Below are 16,128 nucleotides of genomic sequence, written 5' to 3'. Positions count from 1 at the left end.
ACTTATGCCCGAAAATCGTAAACGGCTGATTTAAATGTGCAGTGATCCGAACTGTCAAAACCATAGCATTTTTTGATCTAGATAAAAATAATTTGTCCAGAATAAATCAGACACGAACCAATTCATAACTTTTGCATGCGGATTCATGGCTTAGCTAAATTGTTCCCACGAACACGGAGCCAGATGTCAGTAGTGTGCTTTGGTCAGACATTTTATTGTTTTTGGTATGGTCATTCATGTCGGTTTGTTGGTGGTAAAAATATAGTCAAATTGAAGCTGAAAGCATAAAGAATCGTTTGCATGCATTCAGCGAAGTGTTTTCGTAAGGAAATCCAGTGAAAATAGTGTTTCAATTTGGGTTGCCGAAAATAGTCTGGCATGCCGAAGCCGTCATTTCCCCTACATAAATATGGCTAACAATATTATTCTCGACAGTAGTTAAGGCTCACGCACATTAGATCCGGATCGGACGCGTTGCGGCAAAGTGACAGCTAAATCTATTGTCTAACTGTCAAATTTACGTCAACGCAACGCAAACGGATCTAATGTGGGTGGCCCTTTACTGTAGAATTAACTGAAATATCGTTTACTACACACTAAGTTTTTTTTCTACTGAGCTCGGCTGTGCAAAACTCGGCAAACATTTCATTTTGTTTGCTGAGATTCAGCTAACCATTACCCGAGACTCAGCAATCAAATGTCACTTTTGCTGAGATCCCAGTGAAACTTATTTTGCCGAGCTCGGTAGAAAAAACTAAGTGTGTACAACAATAATTTAGGTTGTGATTCAATCACTTTTGTTTTTGTTCATACTAGAAATAATGGTTCCCCGTACTACGCCACCGTTTTTGACGCAGCATGGTAACATCAACAACAGTTTGTTGTATTCATTTCAAATACAATATTCGTTCTACCGAAATTTAGTGGTATTTTGTTTTCATTTTTAACCTACGAAATAGTAGAGTCGGTGTATAATGAGTCACGCCAAGAGTGAAGCCAAGTCTACCTATTGAACTGTCAAACCGGCTACCTATCGTGCAAAGTAAACAAGCATTACGATGCTATGAAAGGTCCACGAAAGGTATTGCAATTAAATATTAAATATAACAGAAGAAATGATCATATACACGCAGTGAGCATTACATTTGTCATGCAATACGTTTTGTAATGATCAGTAATGACAATTTCTACTATTTTTCCTTAAGATAATTCCACAAAATCACTGATATAATGATATACTACAGCCGTTATTTTTTTCCTCGCTAGAAGTCATTTGAAGTTGATGCAGAAGTCCTCTGTTGCCAAGTTAAAAGAAAAAGAATCTTTCGAAAACCGTGATGCGAGTTCAACTGTTTTTCTCTTTGCGTGACTCATTATACACCGACTCTACGAAATAGTAGTGGACTGTTTTCAGTGTAGCTACAGAATCCTGAGTATGACTCTGCTGCAACATGCTGACTGCGTTCTGAAAATCGTTAGGTACTAGATTATTGTTTACAAACAAAAGACTCACATTATTTCCGTCTTTCACCAATCGACCGACGGTTTATAGTTTTCACAAAAGTTTAATGTATTTCTTGAATTAAAATTGCTTTTTAAACCATTCACCGCATTATAGAGCTCCCATCAGATGGCTTCTACGGAACAAACTGTCCCCGGTAAAAGTGCAGGCCCAGTTGTCAAAAAGTTCCTTAAACCGATCAAAACCAAGCTCCGCCTCAAGAAAGAAGACGTCCGCCAGTGTCGTCTCTGTATGCGAGTTCTTCCTCGAGCGGACACTCATGACACGATGGCACCTGGATCGGATCTTTGCCGGAAGATCCTGGACGCCGTAGTGGTGGAAATATTCTCCTCCGATAGAGTAACATCTGTGTGCATCAACTGTATAATGATGGTGGATATAATCAACGACTTCCGGATGACCTGTAGGAAGGCTGATACACTGCACGGGAAGAAACTGATGATGTTGCATCCCGGCAGCTGGCTGAGCGATGAGAACAAGTTGAGCCTGGTTTCGTGTCATCGGTTGGTCAAGCGCAATCGAGCCGAAATGGATGCACTGTTCAGGTGTTCTGGTGTGAATAACCAGGAGATCCATCGGTTGACCAAAAGGAAGGAGATGGTGCTGGAACCGATAAGGGAGCCGGTGATGAATTTTGAACGAGTTGGTGTGGCGGTTACTTTCAAACCGATAGAAGAGCAAGTGGAAATTAGGCCGGAGGAGAACATAGACAGTGGCCTGGAAACGAGTGAACCGTGCCGAACAGAGCAGGATGCACAACTCGAAGAGGCCCGAAGGATGACGGCAAAAAAGGAGGCAAAAATGTACATGTGCGAACTTTGCGGAAAATTGATGCAAAAGATGTACATGGAGCAGCACGAGAATATGCACATGGGCCAAAAGCCGTACGAATGTCCCGAGGAAAACTGTAACAAAACATTCGGCTCCAATGTGGTGATGAGTATGCACATTATCAATGTTCATAGGAGGGAAAGAAAGCGGTTCGAGTGCGAAACGTGCTACAAGTCGATAAAGGGTTGGGCATTTTACAAACAGCATCTCCAGACTCACCAAGCAACCAATTCACTGAAGGTGCCGTGTAAAGTTTGTGGGAAGACGTTCTACAAGTAGGAATTTTGCTGCATTTGATGGGACCGGTTTGTATTGTGGTTTTTCTTATTTCAGGCGCTACCTCAGGGACCACATGTTCATCCATACGGGTGAGACGCCTTACCAGTGTGAGTTTTGTGATCGAAAGTTCGCTGCCAGGAACAACTTGGCGGTACACAGAAGGAAACAACATTCGGACCAACTGGAGAATCAAGGATAATGGGATGTTAGTGTTGTAGCTGTTCAATAGATGTATCGTTAAAACCGTTGTAAATGGACTGATGATAATTAAAGTGAAGCTGAAATGATCGGGTATTGCTTATCAAATAGTTAATCTAGGAATAAAAAATCTTTGCATTTTGAGAAATTTACAAAATATGTTAAATATGAGATAAAAGCGTATCAACGATGATGCATTGGTCATAAACTGCAATTGACCACTTTGTCAAGCAGTTTTAGCGTGACTTTCTACCAGCGATTTCACAAAACTGGACCAACTAATTTTCGTTTGTAACTGTAGTAACTGTAGTATATGTATGTCGTCTGTATAATCTGTATTTTTTACAACACATCATTGGGACTATTTCTAGTCTGTTGATGCAACCATAACAAATAAACAAATAAACTAATTTCTATTTTTCTATCAAACGCACAAATGTTGGCTACTTTTCTCGTGGTTCTAGAAGAAAAAATCTCAAAATAATGTTTTATTCGAGGTTTTATTTCAAAGTTCGATTGGTAGTAAACGTCATTTTAACTGCTCGAATGCAGTGGTTAATTGATACAACCTCTTCAATAATGCTTTTCTATATATAATATATGTATATTATACATTATCAACTAGAAATAATCAGAGGGAGAAAGCAAAATACAATTCGGCAGCAGGGATTTGTACCTTAATTATCTTGCAACGCTTGCTAGAAGCCTGCATTTCACATGACTTTTATTTTTGATTCTATTTACGTGTAAAATGCCATTAATTGGTGCCATTAATTAACCAACTAAGATCAATTAATCAATAGAGTTAGAATATTGTTTTCGATTCCAAAAACTAGTTGAATTTGAGAAGCACACGAAAACAGAACAGAAGGGGAAGTGCAAACAAATCGATGAATTAAAAAGTGGTTCGTTTTGCTGCTCAACAAGCAATGTGTTGTGGTAGCGTTCCACACGGGCTTTCTATGTGCACTCACACTATCATAGCATGCTGCCTATCTTAACTGCAGGCAGAAGATGCCTTCTACCGCTAGGTGCGCTAGTGTTCGCAAATGACAAGTGGAGCCACCTTCTGATCCGAAGTTCCACTCGTGTGACACGAAACATAAAGGTGATTGAATTTTTTTTCGATTGCAATACTCTTAAAATTAATCTAATAAGAATAAGAAATCCTCGGACAAAATCTAATGGGAATGTTCGATTGGCTCAGATTTTGGCAGCAGCGTTGCCAGATTGTTTTAAAGCTTATCGGTATCAAAGGTATAAAATAATCGGTATTTATCGGTATTTACTATTTATTTAACTTTTATATTATTGCCGTTTTTCAAAGCAAAAAAAAAAATAACAATTGTGATGACTGGGATTTGAGGGGAATTGCTTTGTTTTACGGCTTTCTAAGTCTTAAAACACTTTTAATTTTTTTTTAATATAATTTTTAAAATTATCGTCCTCAAGTGGTGATCAAAATTGTGATCAAGTAGTGTTTTTTTATGGATATCAGCCACAACAACGATTAAACTATTGACAATAACGGCAAACAATATTTTCCCTTGAAAACAGCCACAACCTATGGCCGAGATGCCGGGCAGATTAAAGAGCCTGAATTTATATAAATTCAGGCTTTTTAGGGCAGATTACATCGTAGTCGCCGCAGTGTTTTAAGACTGAGAAAGCCGTTAATCAAAGCAAAATTTTAGCTTTTGAACTATGATCGGAAAATTCTGGAAAAAAAAACTCCGGGAATGTTTGAATTAGATTCTGAATGAAGCTGAAAAAACATCCAGAGAAAGACGAAAGAAGCTCTCCTGTTCGTGAAAAGCTGGAAAAACTTCCAGGAAACTTCCAAGACACGAATTGAGAAACTTGTGGCGAAAATTTAAATAAACTATCGGAAAAAATCGGATGTCACATCCAAAGGAAGCCAGAAAAGTTTCGAAAACCGACAGTAAATTTCCAGAAGTAGCCATTTCCAGGGAAAGCCAGAAGAAGCTCGGAAAAACCTTCCATTAGAAGTCGAACAAAAAAAACTGGATCATGGTCAAACTTCCAGAAGAAGACGAAAGACATTTCTGGGAGAATTAATTGAACTTCCTGGAGAAGACGAAATAAACTTCATAGAGACTCTGGCAGAAACTTCCTAAGGTAGATTGGAAGAAACATCTGAAGAAAGTCGAAAGCCAGAGCGGAACAGTCGAAAGAAACAAGGACATAATTCCGAATGAAAGACATTCCTGGGGGATGTTCTAATGATCCAGAAAATTTTCCTGATATTCAAAAAAGATCCCTGAAGATTCGAAATTTCCATCTGAAGGTTTTGGAACATTCCTGAAATGCAGGAATGGAATATTCCATAATTCTCAAAATTCCTTAAAAGTTCTTGTAATTTCCTGAAATTGGGGACTGTTTTGGAGTTCTCTGGGCATCCTCGAAGCGCTAGAAACTTCCCTGATTATATTAAGTCTACCGGAATATCTCTAACCATCTTAGAAGGTCTTGTGAAGTTTCCAAAATATTTATATTGTTTCCTTAAGTTCACTGGAGTTCGCTGGACTTTTCTGAAATTTCCGGGTTTTTAAATTTTAACAGAAGTTAATGAAAGTGTCTTTAATTTATTGAAACTTACACAAAAGTCTGGACTTTTCTGAAGTTTCAGAACTTCTTAAATGTGCCTGCAGCTAGTGTGGATCCGCAATAAAAATCTGATGACATCCTTGAAGCCCCGGGAAAGTTAAAAAAAAAACCGGCGGGAGAAGATGACAGAATCATTCGAGTGAAGGCTGAAAAAGCTTCCAAGCTAAGGTGGAAGAAAATTCAAGGGAAAGTTGGCCAAAACTTCAGGAAGTTTAAAAATGAATAAAAACTTCCGTAATGTTTGAAAAATATTTCTCGATTGCCTAGGAATTACCGGAAAGAGCCATCGCCTATTTCTCGATTGATGGGTAGCCAAAAACGGTGAGGAAATGCAAACATTAGTCGAAAGAGTATCAAGCATAAGCAGGCATGGAAAATTATTTGCATTCATTTCGTGCATTAATTTACATTCATTTGCCTCTAAAGGCCGGCGCACAATTGATAAGTTTTCAGGTTTTTTGACAGTTAGCCCATGTCAAAAAACCCGGAAACTTATGCATTGTGCGCCAGCCTTAACTTTTTTTTTCAACAGTATTCCGCAAAATGATGTAAAGAGCTTTTGTAGGTTTTGTTATTAGCTACAAGTTTTGTAAACAACTCAAATCCGTATCTTTTATGCATGACGAACCAGAGTGAACAGAAGCTACTACTGTTTTTCAGTGAAAGTATTTTACATTCACTGAAAAACAGTAAAAAGTTCTGCCCGCTCTAGTCCGTGATGCACAAGAGATACAGATTTGAGTTATTACCAAAAGTTGTAGCTAATAACAAAACCTATAAAAGCTCTATACATCATTTTGCGGAATGCTGTTGATGAAAAAAGTTAGTGGCAAATGAATGTAAATAAATGCAAATGATTTTCCATGCCTGAGCATAAGGCATCTCTAGAGATGATTTTTTAGAAGTTTGAAGGCTCAAAAATATGAGGTATTCAATTTTGAGGAACCTTATCTGTATAGGGGAAACGCTCCTATAGTTGCGGTACGTTAGAAGCGTTAGGTTCCTATAGTTGTGCATGGAAACTCAATACACAACTATAGGAACCTAACGCTTCTAACGTACCGCAACTATAGGAGCGTTTATCCTATTGGTATCTAGTTTGGAAATCGGTATAAATACCGATAAATCGGTATACCTGGCAACGCTGTTTGGCAGTCCATTTGGCTCAAAACATTCTCTCCGCCCATCTCTCCCTCTGAAGGCCGGCGCACAAGGGATACGTTTTCGGGTTTTTTGACAGATAATGCATGGGCTAACTGTCAAAAAACCCGAAAACGTATCTATTGTGCGCCGGCCTTGAGTATTTCGACAGTGAGCATGCATAAGGACCTATACGCGATGATCGATTCTCTTCGTCGATTTTCTCTTTTGTTAATAACTCACTAGATTTAACGTTTCTCGGTACGTTTGCTGTTGAGCAATTCTCTACAGATTGAAGAATTTTTTAATTTTTTTTTAATTTGTCGGCTCCGATTTTGATGAAAATTTACACAGTTGTTCTTTTTTAGTAAAGATGCCAATTTGTGTTATCAGTTCTTCAAATTGAATCACGACTACTTTTCTAACAGGGCCTGTGTAAAAATAGTACTAATGAGTTAAAAAATTTATATTGCTGAAACGCTTTGTTCGATTAATTTGGTGTCTTGAGCAAAGTTGTAGATATTATTTTGGCAATAATGTTAAAAATATACACTGTAAAAAAATTCGTTTGCTTCAATGAAAAAAAAAATATTTCTTATTAAAAAAATTAATTTCTCAAAAAGTGCATTTTTGAAAATTTTCGTTTTAAGCTTCATTGAAGCTCATAATATTTGCTACAAATTGGCAAAGTTTGGTGATGTACTTTTTGAGAAATTAACTTTTTTAATAATAAATATAATTTTTTTCATTGATACAAACGAAATTTTTTACAGTGTATATTTTTTACACAATTGCCAAAATAATATCTACAACTTTGCTCTAGACACCAAATTAATCAAACAAAGCGTTTCGGCAATATATATTTTTAAACTCATTAGTACTATTTTTACACAGGCCTTTTTCAAAAAGTAGTCGTAATTCAATATGAAAAACTGAGAGCACAAAATGGCGCCTTTACTTAAAAGGAACAACTGTGCAAAGTTTCAGCGTAATTGGAAATGATCGGTCAGGATCGATTTGCGAACCTTCGTGGAATGCCTCTGTTGCTTTTGATAGCCAATACAACCTGTTACTACTCTGCATTGTACAAATTCTGGAAAATTGTTTCGCTTAGCTGTAGCAATGCAAAGAGAAAGTCGATGAAGAGAATCGATCATCGCGTATTCGCACTTATGCATGCTCACTGTCGATTTCTTTTCCCAACCACGTCCGCACAGTGGTCCAAAAACATAAATTTCTGGCATAAATTTAAAAATGATGTTTAATTAAGGCTGTGTTACATTTAGTGAATTTTCTCTTACATTTGAAACTTCGAAAATAAATAATAAAGTTCGGAAATCCCTCTGTTGTTGATCATCTGATTTTCGAGAAGGTGTTTGTCAAAATTTATTCCTGGACTGTCAGAAATAAGTCTGGTACAATAGCAGGTTTATTTAAAAAAAATCCATCTGTCAAATTTAAGTGAATTAAGGCTGTGTTCCATTTGGTGTATTTCCTCTTAAATGGACAATTTTCAATTAAACCTGCTATCCTAGTTGAAGATGCTAATTTCAAATAACATACTGTAGTGGTAATTTTTATACGATAGATGGAGTAGATGAAAGCATAGAGTTGATAGTTCCGTTAGAGTACGGCAGTTTGTAGATTGTTTATAGATATTAGACAAGCGAGCTAGGACAACTTTTAAGGAAGGTACAAATCGGTTTTTTCATCTCTCTTTACCAAACTCCCCCTTTGGAGAGGGGTGGTGAGGGGTGTGTCCCCCCCCGCCACCACTGGCAAAAAGAGATGAAAACCGACCCGCTCAAGTACCAACTGTGTGTTTGAAACAGTTCTACCGATTTTTTACCGCACTTCAGTTGTTATTTGAAGGTAGGCATCCAGTCGTAGGTTTGGAAATTGCAACTATTGTTTACCCCTACCACGATATGTGTCTAATATCTATATCCAATCTTCACACTGCCGTACTCTAACGGAACTATCAACTCTATGCTTTCATCTACTCCATCTATCGTATAAAAATTACCACTACAGTCTGTTATTTGAAATTAGCATCTTCAACTATGTAAATCGTTGACTTCACGTAGAAGTAATACTAAAAACATATAGTCAAAGTACATAACTCTGGATGGGAGCATACCATCAATTACTGTCAATGGTCGAAAGGTACAGTAGCAGCACCTACCCCACCCGTGTCCCCTCGAGATCGTCAAGTCGACGATGACAGGAGCACATATCGTGGTAGGGGTAAACAATAGTTGCAACGCACCTACGTTTTTTTGCTGACTACATTGTGTTTGGCAACAAGCACAAAGAAAGTAAAAAATACCATGTAGTAAAAAATTGCTATGCATGGTATTTTCTACAAAGACTGCATTCAGTTTTACTATGAAATATTCTCGGGGTTTTTACCCTGGCTTTTGAAGATTTTACTATGTAATAGTTGTTTATACTATTCTGCTTTACCTGCTCTGTGATGATTTTTGTTTTTCAATTAAACTCTGGATTTTATAGCACGCTCACTTTATTTATCATTCTTACACATAAAGACTATACTCACAGACAAACAGACATAACACTCGCAAGTTGTTAATCGAACAAGCATTTAACGGACAATTTAAAAGTATCGTAGTTGGTAGTACCGCCACCTTTGGCGCGCATAGTCAATTCCCTTGCGTTTGACGTTTACACACTACCGCCATCTGTTCAGTGTAGTGCCGACCACAGTGTACTCAACAGATGGCGGTAATGTTTTAGCGACGATGTTTTACAGTGAGAAATATTCAATGTGTTATGTCTGTTTGTCTGTGCTATACTCCTACAAGTTAGACCGTATTCCTAGCCTAACCCAGATAAATAAAAACGGACACTCGCACCGCACTCTAATCGATCAGCATAAAATTATTACTGCTTTTTCCATGCCAGATTGAAAATCTCTCGTTCATTCCACACGCCGATGCAGCTTCTTGTTCCGGTACATTTCATAGACATTTGTTTCCTAACTCTCGATCAACGAAATGATGCTGCTCCTTGCCGTGGTGGATAGCTTTATACTTCCTACTGTAATATACGAATAACAACAGATGATTTTGAAATGAAAAGTACAAATTTTCTACATCCTTACCTTGCAATTCCAAGTTTGATTTATTCTGCGGATTTATTTTCACCTCAAACCTCGCGAAATAGCGTTACAACGACGTGAGAAAATAAAGCAAAGTGAAAACAGCGATTTCTTGTTGTTTACAAATGGCTTCCATCAAAACATTCGGATGTATAAAGAATACCATGAATATGGTATTTACAACCGCAACATATTATCAGCAAAAAACTGTCGCACCGAAGCTTTCTATTTTACTACAAATGCGGTTGAAAACAATCGAAGAAAATGGTTCGTGTCCACAGTCGCATGTCGCATGGTAGATTCAATCATTTTAACGATTACTATTAGCCGAAAATCTCAACTACGGTTAATGGTTAAAAATACTATATAATTTCTTGCTAGTGCATAGTACTTTCTACTGAAATGCGCTAAATACAATAAGAATTGTCGTAATTTCAACTATTTTATGACATGGTTAAAATAAACATAGTTTTCTTGCATTAATTACTACACAATTATGCTCAGTGTTCCTTCAAATAACAACTGAAGTGCGGTAAAAAATCGGTAGAACTGTTTCAAACACACAGTTGGTACTTGAGCGGGTCGGTTTTCATCTCTTTTTGCCAGTGGTGGCGGGGGGGGGGGGGGGGATTAGGACACCCCTCACCACCCCTCTCCAAAGGGGGAGTTTGGTAAAGAGAGATGAAAAAACCGATTTGTACCTTCCTTAAAAGTTGTCCTAGCTCGCTTGTCTAATATCTATATACAATCTTCACACTGCCGTACTCTAACGGAACTATCAACTCTATGCTTTCATCTACTTCATCTATCGTATAAAAATTACCACTACAGTCTGTTATTTGAAATTAGCATCTTCAACTATGTAAATCGTTGACTTCACGTAGAAGTAATATACTAAAAACATATAGTCAAAGCCTGCTATCCTGCTATTGTACCAGTTACCTCTATGATACTACCAATTAGGAAACATTTAAAATTGACCGTTAAATACGTGTTCGGTGAACAACTTGCGAGAGTTATGTCTGTTTGTCTGTGGTTAATCGATAACTTTCCATCTGTCAAATTTTATAATATCCGACTTAAGTGGGCATTTTATACGATAGATGAGGAGATGAAAGTATAGAGTTGATAGTTCCGTTAGAGTTTAATAGAATAGCTCCCTAATACAATTAGAATTGTTATTTTGCTTTACGACGGGTATCATCCAGACCATTTATGGAATACATCATTTGGGTTATCGTTGATTTATGGAATTTTTTATTAGGGATACCCTAATAAAAAATAACCATAAACGAACGATAACCCAAATAATTGAACTTTTCCACTAATGGTTTGGAAGATACCCAGAACACGTCGTTAAGCAAAATAACCATAACAATTTTATTAGGGTATGGACGAGGATATGGATGACCATAATTTAATTTCAGGTTATTTTTATATCCGTGTACATTCTCGGAGAATTATTATGGCTGCGTCAGTGCCTACCATCTGTGACTGCGTTCTAAAAATTATTAGGTACTAGATTATTGTTTACAAACAAAAGTTTTTCACGTTTTCGTCCTTCCTTTTCGACGGTTTATAGTTTTCATAAAAAAAAAAACATTTTTTGCTAGAATTAAAATTGCTTTTATAAACCACAAAACACATTACAGAGCTCCCTACCGATGGATGCTTCGGAACAGGCTGTTCCCGGTAAAAGTTCAGCTCCGGTTGTCAAAAAGTTTCTTAAACCGATCAAAACCAAGCTCCGCCTCAAGAAAGAAGACGTCCGCCAGTGTCGTCTCTGTATGCGAGTTCTTCCTCGAGCGGACACTCATGACACGATGGCACCTGGATCGGATCTTTGCCGGAAGATCCTGGACGCCGTAGTGGTGGAAATATTCTCCTCCGATAGAGTAACATCAGTGTGCATCAACTGTATAATGATGGTGGATATAATCAACGACTTCCGGATGACCTGTAGGAAGGCTGATACGCTGCACGGGACGAAACTGATGATGTTGCATCCCGGCAGCTGGCTGAGCGATGAGAACAAGTTGAGCCTGGTTTCGTGTCATCGACTGCTCAAGCGCAATCGAGCCGAAATGGATGCTCTGTTCAGGTGTTCTGGTGTGAATAACCAGGAGATCCATCGGTTGACCAAAGGAAAGGAGATGGTGCTGGAACCGATAAGGGAGCCGGTGATGAATTTTGAACGAGTTGATGTGGCGGTTATTTCGAAATCGAATGAAGAGAAAGCGGAAATGAAGACTGAAGAGAACGTAGACAATGGCCCGGAAATGAGTGAACAGTGCGGAACAGAGCAGGATGCACAACTCGAAGAGGCCCGAAGGATGACGGCAAAAAAGGAGGCAAAAATGTACATGTGTGAGCTTTGCGGAAAATTGATGCAGAAAATGTACATGGAGGAGCACGAGAATATGCATATGGGTCAAAAGCCGTACGAATGTACCGAGGAAAACTGTAACAAAACATTCGGCTCCAATGTGGTGATGAGTATACACATTATCAATGTTCATAGGAAGGGACAGCGGTACGAGTGCGAAACGTGCCACAAATCGATAAAGGGCCTGGCATTTTACAATCAGCATCTCCAGACTCACCAAGCGACCAACTCACTGAAGGTTCCGTGTAAAGTTTGTGGGAAGACTTTTTACAAGTAGGAATTTGATCGTATTTTATGGGACCGGTTTGTACTATGGGTTTTTATTTCTTATTTCAGGCGCTACCTCAGAGACCACATGTTCGTCCATACGGGTGAGACGCCCTACAAGTGTGAGTTTTGTGATCGAAAGTTCGCTGCCAGGAACAACTTGGCGGTACACAGGAGGAAACAACATTCAGATAAACTGGAGAATCAAGGATAATGGCATGCTGTGTTGTAGCCTTTTAAAAGGTGTGTTGCTAGAACCATTGGCCGGTTAATGATTAACATGGAACTGGAATGATGGGATTGCTCATTGTTCAGTATCGGGTATTCGAATGATATTACTTATCGTACTAAATCGTAAAAAAGAGAGCTTGTTCTCTCAATAAAGATCAGTTTTGTCTCATCAGTCAATCGCGTGTTTATTTTTTCAGATAATAATCCCCCCTATTCTGCGAGTCACGTGACTCTCTGTCACCGGTGAGGTGACAATAGTCACCTCGTGTGAGGTGACTCTCCATTTGATTTACATGGAGAGTCACCTCACACGAGGTGACAATTATCACCTCACCGGTGACAAAGAGTCACGTGACTCGCAGAATAAGGGGGAATGTAATCACGATAGGGTAGGTGAACCAGTTATGGCTGTATGGTCCTATTATTGTGTGTTTCAATGATGGTCTATGGGAATTCCTCTCCTGGATGAATGTGCTCCCTCTTACTGCGTCTTGTTAATGTAATTATTGCTTTGAAAGTACTTCAGCAGCCTTCTAAAGGGGTTTTTTCGACTTCAACTAACTTCATCGGCCAACCATCATGTTTGAGTCGCTAAAGATTAAGGGCAATTTTGGTCGATGTAATCGCCACTATAGGTTCTGACGTCGATCATGTCAGAGAAGTGTCGATACGCAATCGAAACGTGGACAATTTGTATCCCAGAACAGTCTAGTTGCTATGTGTATTTCATTTTGAGCATCACAAGTTGATTAAGAGCTACTCAAAATTACCTCTTATTTTACCTTATAATCAAAAGCTATTTTGTTTCAAAGGACAGCGCTTTTTTCGTGACGAAATAGGTAGATACTACCTAGAGTAGCAACCCTTAATTTCTGGCTCGTTGTTTGTACATCCATATCACGCTCAGCTATAAATAAGCAGTTGTAAGTGCCACCATCTGATAAGGATCTCACTAGCTTGAAAAGCTTAACTCATCTGTTGGTTTAACTCATTCGAATGATACTTTTTCCGGTGGTTGTTAATGTTCTGCTTTGCAGCAAACCGTCGGTCGCAAAACTCACAACCGTAGGGTAGCTCGCCCGTGTGAACCGCCATATGGTCTTTGATGTAGCATCTTAAATGAAACGATCCTTATTAGTACCACGCGCAGCATTACCACCCCACCCACAAACACATACTTGTAGAAACCTTTCCCGCAGATACTGCAGGCCACCTTGTGTGGATTAGATCGATTATCTTTGTGGATGTACATGTGTTTCCTCAGCACAGCAATTCCACGTAGTTTTTTCGAACAAAGTGGACAGCTGTACCACTTGTGTTTCTTCTCCGAGTGTACCGTTCTTATGTGAGAATTTTTCGTTGTCAACGAGAAAAAAGTTTTCCCACAACCCTCCTCGGAGCAATGGTACGGCTTATCATCCAAATGCCGATTCGTGTGGTCCTCTAGTTTGGCCATGGGTACCAGCTCCCCGCAAATCTCGCACATTTGCGCTTTGTTTCTGACAGGAACAAACCTCCTCCGTACAATCGGTGCTGCCTTTTCCACCTCTTCATCTAGCTTCTTGCCGCATTGTTCGCTCATTTCTGGGTCACTATCACTGACATCCTCAGTCTTTTTTCCAGATTCATCTTTCGTTTCCAGCAACACCTCTTGCGTTTTTGCTTGCATTAACTGATTCACGTTTCCATCGTCCAAGCCGGAACACTTGAACAGTGCATCCATTTCGGCTCGGTTTCGCTTGATCAACTTGTGGCACGCTTCCAGCGTCGACTTGTTCTCGTCGCTCAGCCATCTGCCGGGATGCATCATCAGCAGTCTCGTTCCGTGGAGAGTGTCCGCTTTGCGGCATGACGACCGGAAGTTGTAGATTGTATCGACCACCGTTATACAGTTGATGCATACCGATGTTACTTTATCGTAGGATGTTATTTTCACCGATACGGCGTCCAGGATCTTCCGGCGGAGATCCGATCCATTTGCCGTCGCATCTCGTATGTCCGTCCGAGGAAGAACCCGCATACAGAGGCGACACTGGCGAATGTCGTCCTTTTTGAGGCGGAGCTTGGTTTTGACCGGTTTTAGGTCTTTTTTGGTGTCCGACGAAGAGGTCATCTTGTGGGAGTTACGCCAGCTGAGGGATTGATTCTGGAAATGCTTTTTCGAGGTGCTCTGCTTTGCAGACGAAACAATAACAATAATCTAACGGTACACAAAATGGTAAACAATAATCTACTACCGCTTCGGAGAATTATTATGGCTGCGTCATCGAATCGACAATGATTTGTATTTAATATCGCCCATCTCTAATCAACAACAGCTGATTGATCGAAGTTCCATTCTGGATCAACAATAGAAAAGGGCCCTTCAGCATTTGTAAACAAACCTTTCTAAAGCCCTTTCCTCACAAAGCGAAGGCCACCCACGCAAAACAAAACTATCATCGGATAGGGGAAAGTTTCCCCTACACGATAATGGTGTTCGTTTGCGTGGGCGGCCTTTGCTTTAAGCGGAAAGGGCTTTAGAAAGGTTTGTTTACAAATGCTGATGGGCCCTTTTCTATTGTTGATCCAGCATTCGTTGTTGAATTCGGTATATCCTCATTCCGGCAAATTCCACCATGTGCGCACCGCAGACCATCCGGAAACCGATCCAAAGAAACACTTCAAACCGGTCAAAACCAAGCTGCGCTTCCAGAAATCCGACGTCCGGCAGTTTCGCCACACGGTGAATGAGAACGACCCAAATTTGAGTTAAGTTCACTCATAATCGCCAAAAGTGCAGAAACTCAGCGATGAGTAAATTTGTCTCATGGTTTCCTGTGGAAAACCTAAAAAATCTGCCCGAAAATGAGGAAATTAACGAAAATTTTATTCAGTCTCGGAGTAGTACCAATAGACTGAGTGAATTAGCCCAGAGGCAGGCGCTTAGGCAACATGTTATACCGTGACAGCAGGCCCAGCACGGTAAAATAAACGATTTGAGCCCGGGACATGCTGCCTACTGTCAAACGCTGCTGTTAGTATAGGTCACTGGCCTGTAGTGAGTCCAATCTTTACTTTTCTCAAAAAAATTATCTCAAATTCCCTGGAAAAACATAGGAAAACAGGCAAATTTACTCATCGCTGAATTCCTGCGCTTTATGTGATTTATGAGTTGACTAAACTCAAATTTGGGTCGTTCTCATTCGCCGTGCACTGTTAAAGTATTCCGTCCTGAAGAAGAAAGAGGTGGTGCTGGAATCGGAGCAGGAGCCATCAAAAAAGGCTCATGAAGCCAGCGATAACGAACCGGAAATGAGCGAGCAGTGCACAGCAAAAAAAAATGTAATATCGATCAACGTAATTCAAGCTGATGTATGAAATAATGATGTAATAGCAAAAAGTAGATACAATATTACATCAATGGATGTAATTTTGTTCGCAAAATCGATGTACATCGTACAATGTGATATTACACAACCGATGGATTGACCTGGTTGCATCAGTTTCGATGTAATATTCAACAACTTTTTTTGCTGTGTGCGG

General features: G+C 39.4%; 3 protein-coding genes across 3 annotated transcripts; 2 read left to right on the top strand and 1 right to left on the bottom strand.

Annotated features, from left to right (window-relative positions):
• Positions 1–1,554: 1,554 nt before the first annotated feature.
• On the top strand, positions 1,555–2,930 carry LOC135698764 (zinc finger protein 717-like). Its single transcript, XM_065218896.1, has 2 exons — positions 1,555–2,628; positions 2,687–2,930. Exons 1-2 carry the CDS (start codon positions 1,631–1,633, stop codon positions 2,829–2,831), a joined length of 1,143 nt encoding a protein of 380 aa, XP_065074968.1. The 5' UTR covers positions 1,555–1,630; the 3' UTR covers positions 2,832–2,930.
• An 8,376-nt stretch (positions 2,931–11,306) lies between these two features.
• Positions 11,307–12,751, top strand: LOC135698765 (zinc finger protein 717-like). Its single transcript, XM_065218897.1, has 2 exons — positions 11,307–12,378; positions 12,442–12,751. The coding sequence occupies exons 1-2, from the start codon at positions 11,384–11,386 to the stop codon at positions 12,584–12,586; spliced, it is 1,140 nt and encodes a 379-aa protein (XP_065074969.1). The 5' UTR covers positions 11,307–11,383; the 3' UTR covers positions 12,587–12,751.
• Positions 12,752–12,984: 233 nt separating this feature from the next.
• On the bottom strand, positions 12,985–14,856 carry LOC135698766 (zinc finger protein 732-like). Its single transcript, XM_065218898.1, has 2 exons — positions 13,782–14,856; positions 12,985–13,717 (listed from the first exon to the last, which is right to left on the bottom strand). Exons 1-2 carry the CDS (start codon positions 14,714–14,716, stop codon positions 13,570–13,572), a joined length of 1,083 nt encoding a protein of 360 aa, XP_065074970.1. The 5' UTR covers positions 14,717–14,856; the 3' UTR covers positions 12,985–13,569.
• Positions 14,857–16,128: the final 1,272 nt, after the last annotated feature.

This window comes from Ochlerotatus camptorhynchus, unplaced genomic scaffold (genome assembly GCF_037179485.1).
Source record: "Ochlerotatus camptorhynchus isolate MF236.1 unplaced genomic scaffold, CSIRO-AGI_Acam_v1.1 ptg000094l, whole genome shotgun sequence".
In the NCBI taxonomy this organism is placed as follows: Eukaryota; Metazoa; Arthropoda; class Insecta; order Diptera; family Culicidae; genus Ochlerotatus; species Ochlerotatus camptorhynchus.
The sequence above is the reverse complement of the archived record's forward strand: the minus strand, read 5'-3'. Positions and strand labels throughout refer to the sequence as shown.

Coding starts and splice junctions, on each gene's coding strand:
- LOC135698766 (XM_065218898.1), bottom strand. CDS start 14,716: ATGACCTCTTCGTCGGACACCAAAAAAGACCTAAAACCGGTCAAAACC. Junction 13,718..13,781: donor TGCGGGAAAGGTTTCTACAA/GTATGTGTTTGT, acceptor GTTTCATTTAAG/ATGCTACATCAAAGACCATA.
- LOC135698765 (XM_065218897.1), top strand. CDS start 11,384: ATGGATGCTTCGGAACAGGCTGTTCCCGGTAAAAGTTCAGCTCCGGTT. Junction 12,379..12,441: donor TGTGGGAAGACTTTTTACAA/GTAGGAATTTGA, acceptor TTCTTATTTCAG/GCGCTACCTCAGAGACCACA.
- LOC135698764 (XM_065218896.1), top strand. CDS start 1,631: ATGGCTTCTACGGAACAAACTGTCCCCGGTAAAAGTGCAGGCCCAGTT. Junction 2,629..2,686: donor TGTGGGAAGACGTTCTACAA/GTAGGAATTTTG, acceptor TTCTTATTTCAG/GCGCTACCTCAGGGACCACA.